General features: G+C 41.3%; 2 protein-coding genes across 3 annotated transcripts in view; one reads left to right on the forward strand and one right to left on the reverse strand.

Annotated features, from left to right (window-relative positions):
- Positions 1 to 4,636: 4,636 nt before the first annotated feature.
- On the reverse strand, positions 4,637 to 12,187 carry LOC128319901 (uncharacterized). 2 transcript variants are annotated; one of them, XM_053239339.1, is made up of 6 exons: positions 11,805 to 12,187; positions 11,274 to 11,323; positions 10,958 to 11,055; positions 5,542 to 10,831; positions 5,236 to 5,326; positions 4,637 to 4,936 (listed from the first exon to the last, which is right to left on the reverse strand). In XM_053239339.1, the coding sequence occupies exons 3-6, from the start codon at positions 10,984 to 10,986 to the stop codon at positions 4,812 to 4,814; spliced, it is 5,535 nt and encodes a 1,844-aa protein (XP_053095314.1). In that variant the 5' UTR covers positions 10,987 to 11,055; positions 11,274 to 11,323; positions 11,805 to 12,187; the 3' UTR covers positions 4,637 to 4,811. The 2 variants fall into 2 exon arrangements, with proteins under 2 accessions (XP_053095314.1, XP_053095313.1); XM_053239338.1 differs by lacking the exons at positions 11,274 to 11,323; positions 11,805 to 12,187 and having other exon boundaries at positions 10,958 to 11,247.
- Positions 12,188 to 12,210: 23 nt separating this feature from the next.
- fus (FUS RNA binding protein) overlaps positions 12,211 to 22,133 on the forward strand; it is a 21,308-nt gene continuing 11,385 nt past the window's right edge. Inside the window, exons 1-7 of the mRNA XM_034309721.2 lie at positions 12,211 to 12,435; positions 12,802 to 12,829; positions 14,969 to 15,111; positions 15,541 to 15,691; positions 16,725 to 16,984; positions 18,445 to 18,631; positions 20,037 to 20,071. Of these exons, the coding sequence (XP_034165612.2) occupies positions 12,423 to 12,435; positions 12,802 to 12,829; positions 14,969 to 15,111; positions 15,541 to 15,691; positions 16,725 to 16,984; positions 18,445 to 18,631; positions 20,037 to 20,071 (817 nt within the window). The 5' untranslated portion in view covers positions 12,211 to 12,422. The remainder of the gene's footprint in view (positions 12,436 to 12,801; positions 12,830 to 14,968; positions 15,112 to 15,540; positions 15,692 to 16,724; positions 16,985 to 18,444; positions 18,632 to 20,036; positions 20,072 to 22,133) is intronic.

Here is a 22,133-nt window from a genome sequence, read left to right on the forward strand (position 1 = left end):
CTTTTATGGAGTTTTGTGGGCGTCGCTACATGTAAATGAGGCGTGTCAGGAGCGAGCTTTGAGTACACGAGCACGAAGAAAATCAGCGTTTCTGAAACGTTTGTAAATCCAGTGGAAGCTTTTAGTTCGGTTCGGTTTACGCAAACATTTACACACAACTTTACTAAAAGATTGATAAATTGATTGATGTGTGTGTGTGTGTGTGTGTGTGTGTATGTGAGAAAATTAGGACACCCCATTAAATATTCAGTTCTTTATTAAGAAATGTCAATTTCTGATCTTGTTTTAATTTGTACCTGTAGATGAAAGTGATGTAATTGCATGTAGACAACAAAAAATCACTTTGTTTTCACTCATTACACAAAAGAAATCGACAAAAATGAGTATTTCAACTGAGGAGAAAGTTAGGACACCCCATGCCCTAATAGCTAGCGTTTCCCCCTTTGGCTGAAATAACCTCAGTGAGACGTTTCTTGTAGCCTTCTACCAGTTTCTGACATCGACTGGGAGAACGTTTCCCCACTCCTCAGTGCAGAATTCTTTCAGCTGTGTGATGTTTGAGGGGTTTCTCACACGCACAGTCCGTTTCAAATCCCCCCACAGGATCTCAATAGGATTTAGATCTGGGCTTTGACTTGGCCTTTCCAGAACTCTCCATTTTTCACGTTTCAGCCAGTCCTTGGTGGATTTACTGGTATGTTTTGGGTCGTTGTCATGTTGCAGTTCCGCTTCAGCTTCAATTTTTGGACAGATGGTCTCACATGTTCCTCAAGCACCTTCTGATACAATGTAGAATCCATAGTGGATTCTCTGATGGTGATCTGGCCAGATCCTGCTGCAGCAAAGCTTCCCCAAACCATAACACTTCCACCTCCATGGTATGAGGTTCTTCTGCTGAAATGCTGTATTTGGTTTACGCCAAACATGCCCTCTGTTATGGTGTCCAAATAATTCAGTTTTAGACTCATCTGTCCAAAGCACATTATTCCAGAAGTCTCGTTCTTTGTCTATGTGTTCTTTGGCAAACTTCAGTCTTGCCCTGATGTTTTTCTTAGACAGCAAAGGTTTCCTCCTTGCACACCTGCCATGATAATTAAAGTTGTACAGTCTCTTTCTGACTGTGGATTCATGCACTTTGACATCAGCTGTAGCAAGAGCTTGCTGTAGGTCCCGTGAGGATATTTGAAGGTTCTTGGAGACTTGTTTAAGCATTTAAATGATTTTGCGGACAGTGGAACGGCTGATTACAAATTCTTTTGAGATCTTTTTCTATCCCTTAGCAGACTCATGAGCATGAACAATCTTCTTTCTGAAGGCCTCAGAGAGCTCTTTGGATCTCCCCATGGTGATACCTCTCACTTCAACACTTAAGAACAAACCAGACTAAATGTGTGAGGTGTAAATAAGGCAAAGCTCCTTCAAAATGCTCTGTAAGGATGTTGTAATAATTTGCACCTGATGTGATACACCTGTAGGTAATTTTATCCATTTGAAGTAGAAAGAAATGTGGGCGTGTCCTTACTTTTTCCTCAGAAGAAATTGTATATTTTGAAAATGACATTTTACAGATAATTTTAAAAAGACTTTTGTTTGGTTTTATTTGTTTAGTGATGTTACCTGAATCTCCCAATATTGTTAAAATGAAGATGAAATGTCCATATGTTTAACTATGTTAAAAAAACCACAGGATTTCATGGGGTGTCCTAATTTTTTCACATGACTATCTATCTATCTATCTATCTATCTATCTATCTATCTATGTATTAAATGCCAAGGTGAGTGTTTTAGTATTTATTTAGTATTATATAAAGTATTTGTAGAGTGTGTAGAACCTTCTTTCCCTCCATCTAGAAGAGGAACATGAGTCTTGTGAAGAAGAGAGAATTGCTGAAGGGAAAGAAAGTGAATAAAATGTGGTGCAGAAGAAAAAGAGAAAGAGAAAAAACACACAGAGACACAAATCATCTTGAGAAGAAGTTTAATTTATTGTGTGCTTTTGTTGAGCAGGCAGTAAGTAAAAGTGGGAGTGGTTTATATGAAGCTAAAAGAGTATGAAAGCCTTTTACACACACCAGGTTTTAGGAACTGAAGAGAAACACGTGTGAAAGTGTGAAAGAGTTTGAAATCAATTTTTTTACAGACACAAATTTTGAACCAGAGTTTGTTTGTTTGTTTATTTTGTTTATTTATTTATTTGTTTGTTTTGAATCCATCAGAGTTGCGTTTTTATTTTTCTGTTTTTCTTTTTGTTTTTTTCCCCTTAGGAATTTTTTTAAATGTATTTATTTTTTGTTTTATTTAATTAACTAATTAATTAATTAACCCATTAACTTATTTATTTATTTATTTATTTATTTTTGTTTTTCTGTTGGAGGTTTTTTTTTGGGTGTGGTTACATTTGTTTGTTTTTAGGGGGGTTTTAAAATTTATTTTTGGTTGAGTTTCTTTTTTTTTTTAATTTGGTTTATTTTTTTTTTGTTTTAATTTGTTTGGGTGGGTTTAATTTTTTTTTTTGGATTTGGTTTACTTTTTTTTTTACTTTTTTTTTGGGGGTGGGTTTACATTTTTTTTAGTTTTTTTTTTTTGATTTACATTTTTAATTTGTTTTTAATTTGTTTTACTTTTTTTTTTTTACATATTTTGTTTCTTTTGTGTGGGTTTACTGTTTTTTTTGGGTGGATTTACATTGTTTTCTAACTTTATTATTTGGGTTACTTTTTATTTTTTTTTTTACATTTTTTTTTTTTTCTGGGTGGGTTTATAGGGATATTTATTTATTTATTTATTTATTTATTTATGGTTGTTTTTCTGTTGGAGTTTTTACCTTAGAGTTTTTGGGGGTTTTTTTGGTTGTGTTAACTTTTTACTTTTAATTTGTTTTTTTTTTTTTTTTTGGGTGCGTTTACGTTTTTTTTTTTAATTTGTTTTACTTTTTTTTATTACGTTTTTTTGGGTGGGTTTAAATTTTTTTTTTTTGGTAGGTTCACGTTTTTTTTATTATTTGGTTTATTTTTTTTTTTTTTACATTTTTTGTTTTTTTTGTTATCGGTGAATTTATAGGGATATTTATTTATTTATTTATTTATTTATTGGTTGTTTTTCTGTTGGAGTTTTTATCTTTGAGTGTTTTTTTTTTTTTTTGCTTTCGGTGGGTTTATGGTTATTTTTTGTTTGTTTGTTCTGGTTAGGCTTACATTTTTTTGTTTTTTTTTGGGTGGGTCTACGTTTTTTAAAATTTTTTTTTTTACATTTTTTCGGGGGTTTTTTTGGGTAGGTTTCCTTTTTTTGGGTTTTTTTTGGGTGGGTTTATGTTTTTTTTTGGTTTGATTTGCATTTTTGGGGGGGGTGGATTTACATTTTTTGGTTTTTTTTTCTGGGTGGGTTTATAGGGATATTTATTTATTTATTTATTTTTGGTTGTTTTTCTGTTGGAATTTTTACCTTAGAGTTTTTGGGGGTTTTTTTTTGGTTGTGTTAACTGTTTTTTTTATTTGGTTTACTTTTTTTTTTTTTGGATTTGGTTTCCTTTTTTTTTTTTTTTTACAATTTTTTGTTTTTTTGTTATCTGTGGATTTATAGGGATATTTATTTATTTATTTATTTATTTATTTATTTATTTGTTTATTTATTTATGGTTGTTTTCTGTTGGAGTTTTTACCTTTGAGTGTTTTTTTTTTTTTTTTTTTTTTTTGGCTTTCGGTGGGTTTATGGTTATTTTTTGTTTGTTCTGGTTAGGCTTACATTTTTTTTGTTTGTTTTGGGTGGGTTTACTTTTTTTTGTGGGTTTACTTTTTTTTGAGAGTTTACATTTTTTTGTTTTTTTTTGGGTGGGTCTACGTTTTTTAAAAATTTTTTTTTTACATTTTTTCGGGGGTTTTTTTGGGTAGGTTTCCTTTTTTTGGGTTTTTTTTGGGTGGGTTTATGTTTTTTTTTGGTTTGATTTGCATTTTTGGGGGGGGTGGATTTACATTTTTTGGTTTTTTTTTCTGGGTGGGTTTATAGGGATATTTATTTATTTATTTATTTTTGGTTGTTTTTCTGTTGGAGTTTTTACCTTAGAGTTTTTGGGGGTTTTTTTTGGTTGTGTTAACTGTTTTTTTTATTTGGTTTACTTTTTTTTTTTTTGGATTTGGTTTCCTTTTTTTTTTTTTTTTTACAATTTTTTGTTTTTTTGTTATCTGTGGATTTATAGGGATATTTATTTATTTATTTATTTATTTATTTATTTATTTATTTATTTATGGTTGTTTTCTGTTGGAGTTTTTACCTTTGAGTGTTTTTTTTTTTTTTTTTTTTTTTTGGCTTTCGGTGGGTTTATGGTTATTTTTTGTTTGTTCTGGTTAGGCTTACATTTTTTTTGTTTGTTTTGGGTGGGTTTACTTTTTTTTGTGGGTTTACTTTTTTTTGAGAGTTTACATTTTTTTGGGGTTTTTTTAGTTGAGTTTACTTTTTTTTGGGTGGGTCTACGTTGTTTAAATTTTTTTTTCCTTTTTTACATTTTTTCGGGCTTTTTTTGGGTAGATTTCCTTTTTTTGGGTTTTTTTTGGGTGGGTTTATGTTTTTTTTTTTTTTTGGGTGGATTTACATTTTTTTGTGTTTTTTTGGGTGGGTTTACTGTTTTTTTTTTGGGTGGATTTACATTTTTTCGTGTTTTTTTGGGTGGGTTTATGGGGTTTTTTTTGGGGGGGGGGGGGTGTTTACGTTTTTTTGTTTGTTTGTTTGTTTGTTTAGGGTTGTTTGTTTGTTTGTTTAGATTATTTATGTTTGTTTCTCGGTTAACGGTCACCGGGCTCAGGCCGACGTTGACGAGTTTACGGAGCGGTTTCAGAGTTGAAGCAGCCGGTGAAGGACTTGGAGATGTTGGAGAAGATCCTGCCCAGCCTTCTGCGAGCGTTCTTGAAGACCGACCCCGAGACCTTCGATTCTCTGTGTGAAGCTGGAAACAGGAGAAGAAGCAGAGTTACTGCAAAACCACAAAAACTGCTCTTTCAGCTCATTATCAGGACACACGGTGCAGGAACCGATAAAAACTCAAACTCTTAAACATGATCATCACGCTCTTAAAAATCATCAACTCACGACGTAAATAAACAGGATCATTAGAATCATTTATTCTTATTTAAAGTACAGAATTCAGAGTAGTAATGAAAAATACAAATACGCGTTATACACTAAAAAGACACGCGGCGTAAACGTGGTCAAAAATCGCAGGTTGATTTCGTTTTAAAGACTTACAGTTGTGAAGATTTGCGGAGGTGGAAGGGGTCGGCTGATCATCGCTCGTCAGAGGAACTCTGCTCCGCTTCTTCTTCGACTTCTTGGGACACTGAGAGTTGTGAAGATAAAAAGATAAATCGGGAAGCAGAAATGGACGTCTGAGACGACTAATCACCTTAAAGAACGTGATTAATGCTGTAAATCGAGCGACTGATGTTAAATAAACCCTTCAATTATCAATAACTACAAATAAAATCCACACAAAACTCAAAAACCTGAACTCAAAACCACAGGAGAACATTTAGGGGGAAAAGTCCTGCATACCTTAACGCCACGTCTGATCATGCTCCCGTTCCTCCTCAGAATGAAGTGAAATCCGAGCCTCTTCTTCTTCTCCTGATCCTCAGCTGCTGGAAGTGAGGAACAACCATCGCTTCCAGGAACGTTTCCGTTCCGGCCGGGTCGATTCTGCTGATCAGTGGCGTTCAGGTGTTCCCGAGTCTCCTCCACGGCTGCCTCCTCGATTTCACGTGCGAGCGCCGTAGCAAACGGACAACCGGTCGATTTGGCCACGAAGCTGCTTTCCTGAGCTTCGTCTCCTGCGCTCGGCCCGGCGTTTAGCGCATTCTGCACTACAGCCTTGATGGACTCCTCTGTAAACGTGTAAACGCACTCAGAAGGAAACCGGTTGGAGCGTAACATGTTGTTCCCTCTCCCTGGAACAGAATCTGATGAACACTGGCCAACATCTCCTGCCCTATCCACGTTCCTCAGGAGGAGATTCGCTATTACATCCGTTATAGCACGTGATCGTTGATGTATCATCTCCTCCAGAGAAAGATCCTCCAGCTCGGTTAGCTCATGAACCGTGCCATCCTCGCTGATGTAGATGGGAGTGACACGATCCTGATCCCTCTCTGACTGTGCTGACGCGTCTGTCCTTTCATCGTCAGCAACACGTTTAGAGAAGGAAGTGAAGAAATTCTTCAGCTGGTTGCGCACCACAGTGAAAAGGTGCAGAGGAGCGAATGAACTCCTCTGGACTGAAGGCCTCGACTTCCTGTCTGTGTCTATAAACTGCTGCACAGTGGAGCTAACAGTTTGGGAAATCTCAGAAGCGGTAGAAACGACCTGCAGATTTAACGCGGACGCCACTTTCCTGAGCTGCGCTTCCGTGTGGCGTTCCTTTGGGAATTGTGAGGGCAGGAGAGGACAGGATTCCACTATTCGGAAGATGATGTCACTCACACGCCTGGTGGATTTGGTGTGGAAATAGGCGTCATCGTTCTTCACCGCAGGTGGAGCTGTCAACTCACTCCTTAACAAATCAATGACTTCAGTAATGACCCTGTTGGTGCACAGGTCCAGGTCCACCTTCTCCTCCACCCTCTCCTTGTGTGTAGGAAAGCTCAGAGCTTTAGATGCCTTGGAGAAAAATGCCTGAAGGAGACTTCGCACTTTTCTCAACACGTTCCTTGGTTTTTTGGCAGATTCTGCTTCTCTGACGTCAAAGAAGCAGGACAAGGCATCGAGAGCGTCAGAGCTCTTAGTCTTCTCTTTCACAGACTCGTCACATTCGTATAAAACCCTGACGAGCGAATCTGCGGTACTGACGGCACTCTGCACGTCTTCTAACGAGCATCTCGAGGAGTCTGCTGTTGACAACCTTCTGAGCAGCATCTCACTCACCACCTGAGTGGCTTTATTGAGAAGCTGATTAGACCTCAGAGGGACAGAACTGCTCACCTCACAGGTCTTTTTTACCTCGGAAACAATCCACTGATCGGATTTACGCGGCTGCAAGAACGCAGACCGTCTGCGCCGAGACGCTTTAGAAGAGCTGGACTTGGCCAGCAGCTCGTCACGCAGAAATAAATCTGCGTTCTTTGCAATAAGCTCCTCGGTGAAGCTGTCAATAACAGCCTGCAGGTTTGGAGCTTCGCTGATGGACACCAGGCTCTTAGCATCAGTCACTGCTGCTGCTGCTGAGTTCTTCAGGGACGAGCACGACTGTCTGCTTTTATCTCTGACTCCAATAAGACTTCGGAGCTTCGCGAAAACGTCAGAGTTCTTTGGGTAGGAAGCTGAGCGAGCATCAGCATCACTCATCTGAGCTTCCGATCCATTTTCCATTAGTCCGATCTCACTAGCAATTCCACTGATCACCCTGTTCACGATCTCAGCAGTGACTTGAACAAGATCTACTGACGCCGTCAGTGACGACTCTGTGCTGGAACACAAATCTTTCCTACTTCCATCCTCGCTGATGTAGATGGGAGTGACACGATCCTGATCCCTCTCTGTCTGTGCTGACGCGTCTGTCCTTTCATCTTCAGCAACACGTTTAGAGAAAGAAGTGAAGAAATTCTTCAGCTGGTTGCGCACCACAGTGAAAAGGTGCAGAGGAGCGAATGAACTCCTCTGGACTGAAGGCCTCGACTTCCTGTCTGCGTCTATAAACTGCTGCACAGTGGAGCTAACAGTTCGGGAAATCTCAGAAGCTGTAGAAACGACCTGCAGATTTAACGCGGACGCCACTTTCCTGAGCTGCGCTTCCGTGTGGCGTTCCTTTGGGAATTGTGAAGGCAGGAGAGGACAGGATTCCACTATTCGGAAGATGATGTCACTCACACGCCTGGTGGATTTGGTGTGGAAATAGGCGTCATCGTTCTTCACCGCAGGTGGAGCTGTCAACTCACTCCTTAACAAATCAATGACTTCAGTAATGACCCTGTTGGTGCACAGGTCCAGGTCCACCTTCTCCTCCACCCTCTCCTCGTGTGTGGAAAAGCTCAGAGCTTTAGATGCCTTGGAGAAAAATGCCTGAAGGAGACTTCGCACTTTTCTCAACACGTTCCTTGGTTTTTTGGCAGATTCTGCTTCTCTGACGTCAAAGAAGCAGGACAAGGCATCGAGAGCGTCAGAGCTCTTAGTCTTCTCTTTCACAGACTCGTCACATTCGTATAAAACCCTGACGAGCGAATCTGCGGTACTGACGGCACTCTGCACGTCTTCTAACGAGCATCTCGAGGAGTCTGCTGTTGACAACCTTCTGAGCAGCATCTCACTCACCACCTGAGTGGCTTTATTGAGGAACTCCTTAGACCTCAGAGGGACAGAACTGCTCACCTCACAGGTCTTTTTTACCTCGGAAACAATCCGCTGATCGGATTTACGCGGCTGCAAGAACGCAGACCGTCTGAGCCGAGAGGCCTTAGAAGAGCTGGACTTGGCCAGCAGCTCGTCACGCAGAAATAAATCTGCGTTCTTCGCAATAAGCTCCTCAGTGAAGCTGTCAATAACAGCCTGCAGGTTTGGAGCTTCGCTGATGGACACGAGGCTCTTAGCATCAGTCACTGCTGCTGCTGCTGCGTTCTTCAGGCACGAGCACGACTGTCTGCTTTTATCTCTGACTCCAATAAGACTTCGGAGCTTCGTGAAAACGTCAGAGTTCTTTGGGTAGGAAGCTGAGCGAGCATCAGCATCACTCATCTGAGCTTCCGATCCATTTTCCATTAGTCCGATCTCACTAGCAATTCCACTGATCACCCTGTTCACGATCTCAGCAGTGACTTGAAAAAGATCTACTGATACCGTCGGTGACGATTCTGTGCTGGAACACAAATCTTTCCTACTTCCATCCTCGCTGATGTAGATGGGAGTGACACGATCTTCATCCCTCTCTGACTGTGCTGACGCATCTGTCCTTTCATCTTCAGCAACACGTTTAGAGAAGGAAGTGAAGAAAGCCTTCAGCTGGTTGCGCACCACAGTGAAAAGGTGCAGAGGAGCGAATGAACTCCTCTGGACTGAAGGCCTCGACTTCCTGTCTGCGTCTATAAACTGCTGCACAGTGGAGCTAACAGTTCTGGAAATCTCAGAAGCTGTAGAAACGACCTGCAGATTTAACGCGGATGCCACTTTCCTGAGCTGCGCTTCCGTGTGGCGTTCCTTTGGAAATTGTGAAGGCAGCAGAGGACAGGATTCCACTATTCGGAAGATGATGTCACTCACACGCCTGGTGGATTTGGTGTGGAAATAGGCGTCATCGTTCTTCACCGCAGGTGGAGCTGTCAACTCACTCCTTAACAAATCAATGACTTCAGTAATGACCCTGTTGGTGCACAGGTCCAGGTCCACCTTCTCCTCCACCCTCTCCTCATGTGTGGGAAAGCTCAGAGCTTTAGATGCCTTGGAGAAAAATGCTTGAAGGAGACTTCGCACTCTTCTCAACACGTTCCTTGGTTTTTTGGCAGATTCTGCTTCTCTGACGTCAAAGAAGCAGGACAAGGCATCGAGAGCGTCAGAGCTCTTAGTCTCCTCTTTCACAGACTCGTCACATTCGTATAAAACCCTGACGAGCGAATCTGCGGTACTTACGGCACTCTGCACGTCTTCTAACGAGCATCTCGAGGAGTCTGCTGTTGACAACCTTCTGAGCAGCATCTCACTCACCACCTGAGTGGCTTTATTGAGAAGCTGATTAGACCTCAGAGGGACAGAACTGCTCACCTCACAGGTCTTTTTTACCTCGGAAACAATCCGCTGATCGGATTTACGCGGCTGCAAGAACGCAGACCGTCTGCGCCGAGACGCTTTAGAAGAGCTGGACTTGGCCAGCAGCTCGTGACGCAGAAATAAATCTGCGTTCTTCGCAATCAGCTCCTCAGTGAAGCTGTCAATTACAGCCTGCAGGTTTGGAGCTTCACTCATGGACACCAGGCTCTTAGCATCAGTCACTGCTGCTGCTGCTGCGTTCTTCAGGCACGAGCACGACTGTCTGCTTTCATCTCTGACTCCAATAAGACTTCGGAGCTTCGCGAAAACGTCGGAGAAGTTCTTTGAGTAGGAAGCTGAGTGAGCATCAGCATCACTCATCTGAGCTTTTCCTACCCGAGCTTCCGATCCGTTTTCCATGTCGGCTATTCCGATCTCGCTAGCAATTCCACTGATCACCCTGTTCACGATCTCAGCAGTGACTTGTTCCAGATCTACTGACGCCGTCAGTGACGACTCTGTGCTGGAACACGAATCTTTCCCACTGGATAAACCTGTGGAAATGTGTGAACGTAACCGCTTCTCTGGGATATCACTCTCAACCTGAGTGACTTTATCAAGGAACCGTTCATCAGCGGCAGATTCCAAGAACAACTTCCTTTTCTCGGAAATTGCTTGCTTCTGTCCAGAGGCGAACATTCCTTGGTCCTTCTGGTGGGACTTTAGCGACATTCCTGAAGTTTTCTCTCCTTCAGGTCTGTCGAAATCATCAGACTGATACAGAATCACAAGCTTATCAGATATCTCATTAGTGTGTGACCTGCTGAGATCGGACTTTAGCGACTTTCCTAAAGTTTTATCTCCTTCACTTCTGTCAAAATTGTCAGACTGATAAAGAGTCAAGATGTTTTTACATATCTCGCTAGTGCCTGCGCCGCTGACATCATCTCGCTGTGAGGTCTGATCTTCTGCGGGTGATGAAGCATTCTCAGAAGACGTCGCCCTTGTTCGTTCCACCCTTCCTCCTGATGCCAGGATTCTCCGGATCAGCTGCAGCAGCACAGTTTTTATATGAACGATGAGCATCTGAACGAAATCAGTCGTCTCCGGCGGTAATCTTTATACACACACAGGAAAGAGAGAACATTAACGGGAATTATTAACGTAAAACAGCATTTAGTCAAGTGTAAATGAAATGAATAAGATGTTACTGATAGTCAGAAATCAGTAAAAATGAACAGACCCAACACACTGATGAAGAACAAAGTCCATAATGTCCCTGAAACACTTCAGTCTCTGGTCAGATGTGGAGTTCTGAGTCCTTCTCTTCTTCTCACTCAACTGTACAGAGCACATGGAGTTCACAGCAGTTTCAGTGCTTTAACTTTAGCATTTTGATCATCAAAGTTCAAAATCAATCCTAGCAGAGTCTTTAATAACTACAAAAGCGAGCATAAATATTAGCACCCCTCCTGTTTCAGCCCCAGAACCAAATGAATCCCTGACAACATCCTGTTCATGTTCAAACTGATTCACTGATTCACATGAACTCGACTCACCTTTGAATCACTTGGATATGAATCCAGTCGTTTCTCTCGGGTCGCTTTCTCTATAAAAACACAAACAGGTCGTTAATTAAAGCAGATTGTGTAAAAACTCTTCAGCTGTAAGAAAGTGGAAAAGCCAGAATAAGGAAGTGCGCAGTAAAAGCTGAACAGCGGGCGGATTTGTGTTCAGAAGCGATTCATCAGTGACTCTTTTTAACGCAGTGAACTAAAGCATGTGCGAGCCGCACACATCAGTGAAAGTGTAAAGTGTAATCCTCAGTCCTACAGCAAAGGGATCAGAATAAAGTCAGTGTTCAGGAGCGGCTTCGTTACATGCCATGTTTAAACTCAGGCCTGGATTCATCTCAGCTCATCTTTCACCCCTTTCACACCAACAAGTCTGGCTTTTTAATCACCTCCATTATTATTCATCCATCATCATCGTCAACAACAACAACAACAACAACAATAATAATAATAATAATAATAATAATAATAATAATAGTAATAATAGTAATAATAGTAAGGGTTAGAGGAGCTCACCTGGCGTGTGGTCTGTAAAATACAGAATCTGAACTAAACACCTGAAATCAGGGTTTTTGTCTCTTCTCCTCCTGTGACGCCACAGCCCCCTCTTGTGACGTCACAGTCCCCCATCTCTTACGGCTTTACGTTCTAAATTCTAAAAGATGATGATGATGATGATGATGATTTTTTTTTCTCCTCTTCAGTGAATTAAACAGAATAAACTTAAAGACTTGTTTGGATGTGTTTATTTTTCTCTCTCTATCTGCAGCAGATGAAGCGCATCATCATCATCATCTTCATCATCATGTGATCATTTCATGCTTCTGTGTAAAGCGTTAATTAATTCCGCTTTAGCTAAAGCTGCATTTTCCTTTTTTATAACTGAGCCGTATCGGAGGCGGGCCCAGTGTCAATCATTTGGCGCGGGAGCCAATCACCTTACTGCTTTGTTGCAGCATCAGCCAATCACGTAGCAGCTCCACTGTGTCCTGTGCAGCTCAGTGCTGCTGAAGCGCGAGACGGTTTATTGCTGCAGGGACGCTGTTAACAACAAACTTTATATTAGCTTTAAAATCATCAAATCACTTTAATAAAACGTCGCTTTTACAGACTTTTACAGTAAAAACATCAGTCATGGCGTCAAGTGGTAAGAACTAGCCAGGATTTGCTAATTAATGTTGCTGGTTTGAATGAAGCCCTGAGCAAGGATGCTAAATGTTGTTGTTGTTGTTGTTGTTGTTTGTTTTTTTAAAGTGAAGGTCAAAATGGGAGCAAAATGAAATAATCAGCGCGTAAATCTTATTTCAGTGTTGTGGTGATATTGTGTAAATAGAGCAGAATGTGTTCGTGTCCGCCATTTTGTCTCTCACACTGACCTGATTTAACAGCAGCAGCTTAGCATCATTAGCATTTTAATATTATTTCATTATTCTCATTTTTATTTACATATAAAAACTGATATTTATGCAGGAAAATGTTGATTTAATTTTTTTTTAATTGTCATTTCTCTCAGATTATTCTCAGAGCTCCAGTCAGGGCGGGTAAGTATCATTAATAAATTATTATTATTAATAAATCATAAAATTAATATTAAAATGAGAGTCTGTGTAGTTTAGATTAAACTGTGAGTCTATAATATTTATTTATTTTTTTTTTCTTTCTCTCATTAATTTGCCTTTTATTTAAATTGTAAACTGTGAAAATAAGGAATATTTTGGTTTCTGTTATTGCGTCTGATCTTTATAGTTGTTTAGAAATCCTATATGTACAGCCTCATTAACATACACACACTGACCACTTTATTAGGAACACCTGCTCATTTATGCAGTTATCCAATCAGCCAATCACGTGGCAGCAGCACAATCATAAACTCATGCAGATGCAGGTCAAGAGCTTCAGTTAATGTTCACATCAAACATCAGAACGTGGAGAAAGTCTGATCTCTGTGACTTTAACCGTGGCATGGTTGTTGGTTTGAGTATTTCTATATCTGCTGATCTTCTGGGATTTTCACACACAACAGTCTCTAGAGTTTTACATAGAACGGTGCGAAAAACAAAAAACATCCAGTGAGCAGCAGTTCTGTATTTAGAAACGCCGTGTCGATGAGAGAGATCAGAGGAGAACGGCCAGACTGGTCAGAAAGGCTACAGTAACTCACATAACCACTCTGTACACCTGTGGTGAGCAGAAAAGCATCTCAGCATGCACAACACATCGAAGCTTGAGGAGGATGAGCTACAACAGCAGAAGATCACATCAGGTTCCACTTCTGTCAGCCAGGAACAGAAAGCTGAGGCTCTCATGGGCACAGGCTCACCAACACTGGAGCGGTGAAGATGGAGAAACGTAGCCTGGTCTGATGAATCTGGATTTCTGCTGAGGAACACAGATGTTAGGGTCAGAATTCAGCACCAGCAGCATGAATCCATGGACACAACCTGCCTTCAGCAGTCCAGGGTGGTGGAGGTGGTGTGACGGTGTGGGGAATGTTTTCTTGGCACACTTTGGGCTCGTTAATACCAATCAATCACGGCTCGAAAGCCACAGCAGCTTATCTGAGTATTGTTGCTGAACATGTACATCCCTTCATGGCCACCATTTACCATCTTCTAATGGCTTATCATTCCAGCGTGATGCACCATGTCACAGAGCAAACGTCGTCTCAAACTGGTTTCAGGAACATGATGATGAGTTCAGTGTTCTTCTTCAATGGCCTTCCCTGAAGAAAAGAAAAATCTGCAGGAACCGCATGATACGATCATCTGAACATGGAGCAGAATCTCAAAGGAGCATCTCCAAGATCTTGTGGAATCCATGCCATGAAGAACTGAGGCTGTTTGGAAAGCAAAGGGACTGAGAGCTCTACCCAGTGTTAGTGTAGTGTTCCTAATAAAGTGCTCACTGAGTTTGCATCATAAGGGAACCACCGTCGTGGCTCGTGATGTCATTTGTACACATTTGCATATGTAAATTTATGAGTGATGAAACCGCAGTGCTGGCAGGAGCGCTGTAAGATCTGTCGGTCTGGAGATCGGCTAATTCACGTCTTCAGCACGTCTTTTATTGGCACGTGTAAGTGAATCGATACGGCTGCGTAACGTCCCCTAATTTGTGTTTAGGAAAGAGAGAAGAGAAGGGTTGTTGTACAGGACGTGATGTTGGACAGGCAGCGACGTTGGACAGGAAGCGTTGTTGGACAGGACGTGATGTTGGACAGGAAGCGACGTTGGACAGGAAGCGTTGTTGGACAGGACGTGATGTTGGACAGGAAATATTGTTGGACAGGAAGTGACATTTGAAAGGATGTGATGTTGGACAGGAAGTGATGTTGGACAGGAAGTGATGTTGGAAAGGGTGCGATGTTGGACAGGAAGTGATGTTGGACAGGAAGTGACGTTTGAAAGGACGTGATGTTGGACAGGAAGTGATGTTGGAAAGGACGTGATGCTGGAAAGGAAGTGATGTTGGAAAGGACGTGATGTTGGAAAGGACGTGATGCTGGAAAGGATGTGATGGACAGGAAGTGATGTTCGATAGGAAGTGATGTTGGAAAGGATGTGATGTTGGACAGGGAGCGATGTTGGACAGGAAGTGATGTTGGACAGGATATATTGTTGGACAGGAAGTGATGTTTGAAAGTGAGTGATGTTGGACAGGATCGTGTGTTCTGTGTGCAGGTACGGAGGATATGGAGGTCCGTCCGGTCAGAGCTACAGCCAGCCGGGTTACGGAGGATACGGCCCGGGTTCGGGTTCGGGTTCGGAGTCGGACAGCAGCCCCGGACCTTACGGTCAGGGATACGGCTCCGGCTACAGCTCGGGTAAACCTAACCACACGCTGCCTAATCATCTACATCCTCACATCTCTCTGATCCTCGTTATTACATCAGCGTGACTTATATTTTTATATTAAAAGCGTTTCACGTCACACTGAGCTGAAATACACTCGGGTGTGTGTCGAGGGACTGAAGATGGAGTGTGCTCATGTGCTAGTATATTTATTTTATTCACACATAAATATAAATAGATAGATATTTAACAAAATTATATATGAAATAACAAAGACTATTTCATAAAATACTATTTCACTTAAAAATGTTATTTGACTGCATGAGATTACTGATAATAATATTACAGTTCTACAGTTTTCTTCTTTATCAAGATGTTTATTATTGAACGTTGGTTGGTTTCCAGAGTGATGCCGCTGACGTTGTGAATAATAAAGCGTACTGATGTGTTGCTCTGTGCAGGTGGATACGGTTCGCCGCCGCCCTCGCAGTCCTACAGCTCGGGTGGCGTTAACAGCTGCAGCAGTCCGTCTCCTCAGGGAGGAGCGTACAGTCAGCAGTCCTCCTACTCCGCCTACAACCAGCAGCAGTCGCCTCCCGGCTCCGCTTCGAGGTTTTTAAAATAAAGTGACGCCGCGTTTCCGTCAGCGACGGGTCACCTGGTGTCGCCGCGTAGCGTTTGTCTCGTAGACGCGTAGACGTGACGCTCGTGGGCGAGTTTTCCTTGATCTCGCGCTCTCGAGCTGTTTAGAATGCGATTCGTAAATTAACTGAAAGCAAAAATCTGAATTTGGATGTTATTATTTTGAATTAGGAATTGAGTTTCACGGTCTGAAAGAGAGAAATCTAAAATCTAAAACCTGCTTATTAATTAATTAATTGATTGATTAATTAACTAATTAATCAATCAATTAATATGACCTCTGTATCAATTCATAACATCCCACTAACCTGAAGGCGAAAGCAGCCAAACTCAGAAACACAAGATAACTTTTTTTAATTAACGTTAATCATCTAAATGACGAAGATGAAAAAGATTTACTTTCCTGTTTGTTTTGTTAAAAGACAGGAGAATTTTTTTTTTTTTTTTTTTTTATAAATACTGAAACATAATCAGACAGTCTGAGCTCTTAGATTAGATTATACACACACTTCTTCATTTCAAATTTCAAACGGATTTCAATCAGACGCGTGAAATTAAGCCTGAAATTCAGTTTCAGATTTTAGGGTCCTCTCATACGAACGATGAAATTCAACATCAGTTTAAAAATCAATCAATTTCAGCTAGAAATGATTCAAATTCTAATGAATAAAATTCACATTCTGATTTCTAATATCATGAATTAAAACAGCGGTGTGTAATAAATCTGATCTCTCTCTCTTACGTCTTATGTTAATAAACCCTGTTAATCTCTGGAATAGTTTAGGGGTGAAATGATAAACAGATTTTACCTTGTGATGAATTTTGTGTGTATGGGATTTAAAAAGAAAAGGATTAATCCTGGGAATTTACCAGAGCCGATCTTTTTGGGTTTTATTACTTCAGTGTTTGAACTCATCGGTTCTGTGTGACTCTCCCATTATTTAGTCAGTAATTAGCGTGAACTTTTACATGTTGGTTTATTTTTATTCTCCTCCATTTGTAGCTACTCCAGCGGCTCTCAGTCATCAGGCTTCGGACAGCAGCAGCAGCAGCGAGGAGGCGGGTACGGAGGAGCGAGCGGTGGCTACAGCGGCGGCGGTGGAGGAGGAGGTGGAGGTGGAGGTCCGAGTGGAGGATACGGAGGGAGCGGAGGACAACACCAGTCCTCTCAGCACGGTGGGAGTCTTTACAGTCAGCCGCCCGGTTACTCCTCGTCTCCTCCTCACGGCTACGGCCAGCAGAGTCAGTACGGACACGGGACAGGTCAGTGTCAGGGTCCCGCTCCGGTTCTCTTCCCCAGCGGCTGCGTCTCAGTCAGCTTCCTGGGTCAGTACTCGGGGCGCTGATCACCGAGGCGGCCATTTTAAGTGCCGTCGCAATCGAGAAATCCTTCAGTGCACTGGAACGTTCGCTCCCTGAAAAAATCCCACAACCGCAAAAACCAGGGAGCCTCAATCGACGCTCGCTACGTTCCCTCACTGGAAATAACGTCATGACCGATTTCCACAACAGCCAATCACGTTCAAGCGCCAACGAATCCGAACCAACTCAACCAGGAAGCTAAATAATCCAGCCAAGAGTTTAAATAGAGCTCATTTTCAGCCGTCGTGACTTTGCCGTGTTCGGTATCTTCGAGTCTAGACTTCACAGCAGAGAGAGAGAGAAAAGACTTTCAAATAAAACTGGAGCAAGAAATTTTAGACAGTTCTCTCTCTCTCTCTTTCTCTCACACACACACACACACACACACATAAAGACCTACGAACTTTTCTACACACACGTGAAAATTACACGCGGGAAGCCGTGCTTTAGCTCCGCCCACTCAGTTCCAGAGAGCATTTCGTTGTGTGTAAATTGGACGAGTACAAACGTCAAACGTTTACCTAAAATTAAAATAAGAATATTTCCAAAACATATAAGCTATACCGTCTACAGCCGTCTACATTTTGAATTCGTTGTGATTTTAAGTTTTCGTTTAAAATGAACCACGATAACAACAAAGCACAAATTATCCAAAATTCAGTTCTGTGCAAAAGTCTTAGTCACATGTAAAGAAATGCTGTAGAGCAAAGACGCCTTCAGAAATAATGAAATTAAATGTTTCTACATTTAAATAAATCCTATAAAGAGCAGTAAACAGTAATAAATGAAACAAAGTCAGTATTTAATGTGACGATCCTTCACTTTAAATAAATAAAGCAGTATCTGAGGTGCAGTGTGTGCAGTTTTATAAGGAAATGAGCTGGAAGTGTTACTGAGCATCTTGCAGAAGCAGCCACAGTTCTTCTGGAGACTTTGACTGTCGACTCGCTTCTTATTTCTGCAGCGAAACCCAGCAGCCTTCATTATGTTTTTATCTGAAAAGTGTCTCTTATGGAATCTGCTGCTTTCTTTACTGACATACAAACATTTTCCTCTAACATTTCATTCTGTGCTGGAAAACTAATGTTTGGAATCTAAAATGTTTTTGTACTGAATCAATAATGCAGAAGTCAGAAAATAAACATCTATAACAAAGTTTGTACTAAAATGAAAAATAAATAAATAAACATTAGGGTTTCAAACCATTCAAACCCCGGCTAACTTTATGCTAACAGTGGAACACGTGTATGCGTTTTCCTGCGTGCGAAAGCCAGAGATCTGATCTCATGTAGAGAACGTGAAGCCGAGTCTAATCATGCTTTTTAGATATTGTCCAATCAGAGCTCCTGAATGTGTTCCAGGGTACAGTCAGGACGCCCCGCCCGTGAGTGTGGGCGGAGCGAGTTACGGCGGTCAGGACGAGCGGTATGGACAGGATGTGCGCGGTGGGCGTGGTCCACGCGGAGGGGGAGGCGGCTTCGGCGGACGAGGAGGAGGCGGATTTGAGCGAGGGGGTCGCGGAGGACCTCGAGGCCGAGGCGGAATGGGGTAAGCACCTCGTTTATTTAGTTTTAACTCATCCATATTTTACACGATTCCGAGATTAAAACAGGCAGCATTTTAGTAAAAATGGTACAATGCAAAGATCCAGTGATTTTTTTTTTTTTTTTTTTTTTAATTTTTTTTTATTATGAGTTTTTGATCAAATCCACATTCTTAAAGCGGCTAAAACAAAGCCAGAGTGTTTCCTAAAAAGAGAAAATGAACAGAACGGACAAATCGTGACCTGAATGATGATGTCATAGTGTGAAGGGAAATATTTCGGTCTTGAGACTCTGGTGGAAAACAAAATGGCCTCCTGATGTACTACTGAGAGGAGGCGATGTGAACATCTTGGTCTAAAAGGGCGTTCCTAGAAACGTTCATGGTCCAGGAAGTGCCTTATGTTGAAGTGTGTGTGTGTGTGTGTGTGTGTGTGTGTGTGTGTGTGTGTGTGCGCGCATGTACAGAAGAGTTCCTGGAACAATGTTTCATGGTAACGTTAATATTTAACATATAATAATTAAGAGGATAGAGTGTGATGTGTCATGGGTAAAATAATATAGATGAAATTTACTGGTGTGTGTGTGTGTGTGTGTGTGTGTGTGTAAGTAAGTAATCGACCGGCTTAAAATGTTTTTTCAGCAACAACAACAAAAAAAATGATTCAGTAACGTCGTTATTTTAGTGCAGAAAGATGTTTGTGGCTCACCCGATGTCTCCTCATCACTCCTGTGCTTCATCCTTTCCGTCAGGGGAAAAAAACAAAACTGTGTGATGAAAATGTTTTAACAAAATCTCTAAATCTCCTTCCTAGGCTTTCGGTTCGTCAAGGTTCTCCTATTTTTCCGTTTTGAAGAATGGGAGAGAAACAGGATTAAGAAGTGTTCACAAGTGTAAACAACAACAACAACAAAAAAAAAAGCTAGAAAACTGGGGGAACGTCATCAGTCGGTTGTTGAATTGCATTTAAACCAAAAAAAAAAAAAAAAAATCATCCAGATCATGAAGTGAAGGTTCTACCTTATGGTTAAGGAATTAAAAAGTCCTCAGAGACGTAAGCAGATGTTGAGCCCTGGTGAAGAAGTGGTGAGGTTTAAGGTGAAATTGGGTGTGTGTCCTGTACGTCAATACGATGAGATAAATAAATAAAATAATGAGTCGTGTGTCGGTGGTCATCCGATCCAAACACGCACAAATCCCCGTGGAGGGTGTGATGGGTTAACAGGAAGGTGACTCTGAGTAAAATGGGAGGGTTAAAGATCTTCTAGAAGGTTTTTTTTTGTTTTGTTTTTGTTTTGTTTTGTTTAAATACGGAGTGATGGAGGGAAGCCCTTGGCGACGTCGAGAGTGAAACGGGGCCCCGCCCTCATCCACCTTCAATCCGTCTCGCTTCTCTTTCCCTCTCCATCAGAATGGGCGATCGTGGAGGATTCAATAAGTTTGGTGGTAAGTGACAAACTCTTAGGAACTTCACGGAGTTTCCCTTCAGGTTCACGTCATTTGTGTTTGGTTCAGAAATTAATAAAAATAAAAAAATAATAATAATAATAGTATCTACGGTGGGTTTTTATGTAGTGGATGTGTACTTTTAAGCGTGGTTGTGTTAGGACGTCTCTCACGGTTCCAATACAGAGTGTTTGTGTTTGTTCATGAATTTATTTATTTATTTATTTATTTATTTATTTTAGAAAATGCTACACAGCACATTAAGAGTCTGAATCAGAGTGAAATTGATTCCTTTTGGTTTGGTTTGGTTTCACACTGCACTAAACTAAAAGCATGTGTGTGTGTGTGTGTGGAGCCTGAAAACATCTTCGAAAAACTCATTTCACTCGTTGGTCAGAAATACGGAGAAGGAACAAGGTGAACAAACCTTTACCAAAGGTGTAATTAAAAGCAAAAAAAAAAAACACACCTGAGCACAGAGAACACGAAGACGGTGCTAAATAAACAATTACATAATTATATAAATCACTAGTTTATAACGTTTGCGTGTGCCGAGTTTATTTTCCGCAAATCTCCAGAACACATGGCGCTACTACAGCTCTGTCCTTTGGCTCAGTTTTAAAAAAAAAAATAAACACACAGCGTGTCTGATTCACTTCCTGCAGTGAGTCGATTCAGAGTCAAATCGCTTCCTCACTAGAGTTCATTCAGAAGCGGACCGAGACGTCTCTCTCTCTCGGACCCGAGCGTGATGGACCGAGTGTGTTCTCACCTGCCTAAAGAACCGCACCGAGGAGGAGAACACACCAGGGTTCCGTCCAAACTCACTGCGTATGAGCAAACGTCCAGAACATTTAACCTCATTCCATCAGTGAGAAGTTTCGAAATGTTCTGATTTCGTTTCATTTCGCGTTGGTCTGGAACGGAGAAGGATTTTAAGGAAGTGGATATTTGGAGTTGGATTCATTAACAGCGTGAAGAAAACGAACTCATGTATTCCACCTGTGTGTGTTTTTTGTCGATGTAGATTCCACAACTGAATTAGATCTGTGTTAAGAGGGTTTTTATTTTTTATTTTTTAAGATGGGTTTGTTTGTTTGTTTTGGATGTACAGTATGGTGAACCCCGTTTACACTTTGAGAAGAAACGATGATTCTTGAATCATCAGAATCCACATGTGTGTGTGTGTGTGGTGTGAGCATGAAAGAAGAGCTAGTTTAAGCAGAGTGTTACTCCAGCGTTGCTCTGTGAGAGCTGCTACACTGCAAGAAAACCAGGTTTCCATTCCATCTCCAGTACTCTATTTAACCGTGAGTGTTTCTGGTATGATGTGAGTCTTGAGTCTGCACAGTCACGATCTCTGTGGTATTTTACTCCATCGCATCGTGGTTATTGATGAGGCAGTGACAGTGAGGATTCTGGGTGTGTAGCGTGAAACTGGGTCCTGCCTCCCAGGCTGTGTTCATGTTCCTGGTACCAGGATGGAGGCTGAAGCTTATTTCTGATGGTGAAAGAAACGACAGTTCGACAGGCGACGATTAAACGCGGTTAAAAAATGGTTAAAAGCGGCACGTGTGCTCTGGCGATGAGGACGGTGTCCCGGAGACGTCCAGTGACTGACGCACATCACCTTCTCATGAGTGGAAAATGTCCTGCGGAAGGACACGCTCATGCAGAGATGCTCAGGTTGACGCCGGTGGTGATGTAAGTGCTGGGTTTATATGAAAAGTGTATAAAAAAGAAAATGGAGCATGAACCTTCCAAATCTGAATCATTTCCGGACGTGATTTGTCACGTGATCAGGCAACTGAATTCAACATGTTCAGTACAGAGATTGTAGGATTACTACTACTACTAACACTAATATAATATTTTTTAAAAAATAATGGTAATGATAGAGAATAGCGAGTCTGTAGGTCTCAGGATTTGACTGTAATATCGATATCGTGATAAATTATGCCACGATCTGTTTTTTCACGGAGATCTCGTAGATAAAATGTTTATTTTGTTTTCAGTGTTTATTACAAACTGACTGGAGAACAGCTACACATGGGATGAATTT

The sequence above is a fragment of the Pangasianodon hypophthalmus genome, chromosome 13 (genome assembly GCF_027358585.1).
Source record: "Pangasianodon hypophthalmus isolate fPanHyp1 chromosome 13, fPanHyp1.pri, whole genome shotgun sequence".
Taxonomy (NCBI): Eukaryota; Metazoa; Chordata; class Actinopteri; order Siluriformes; family Pangasiidae; genus Pangasianodon; species Pangasianodon hypophthalmus.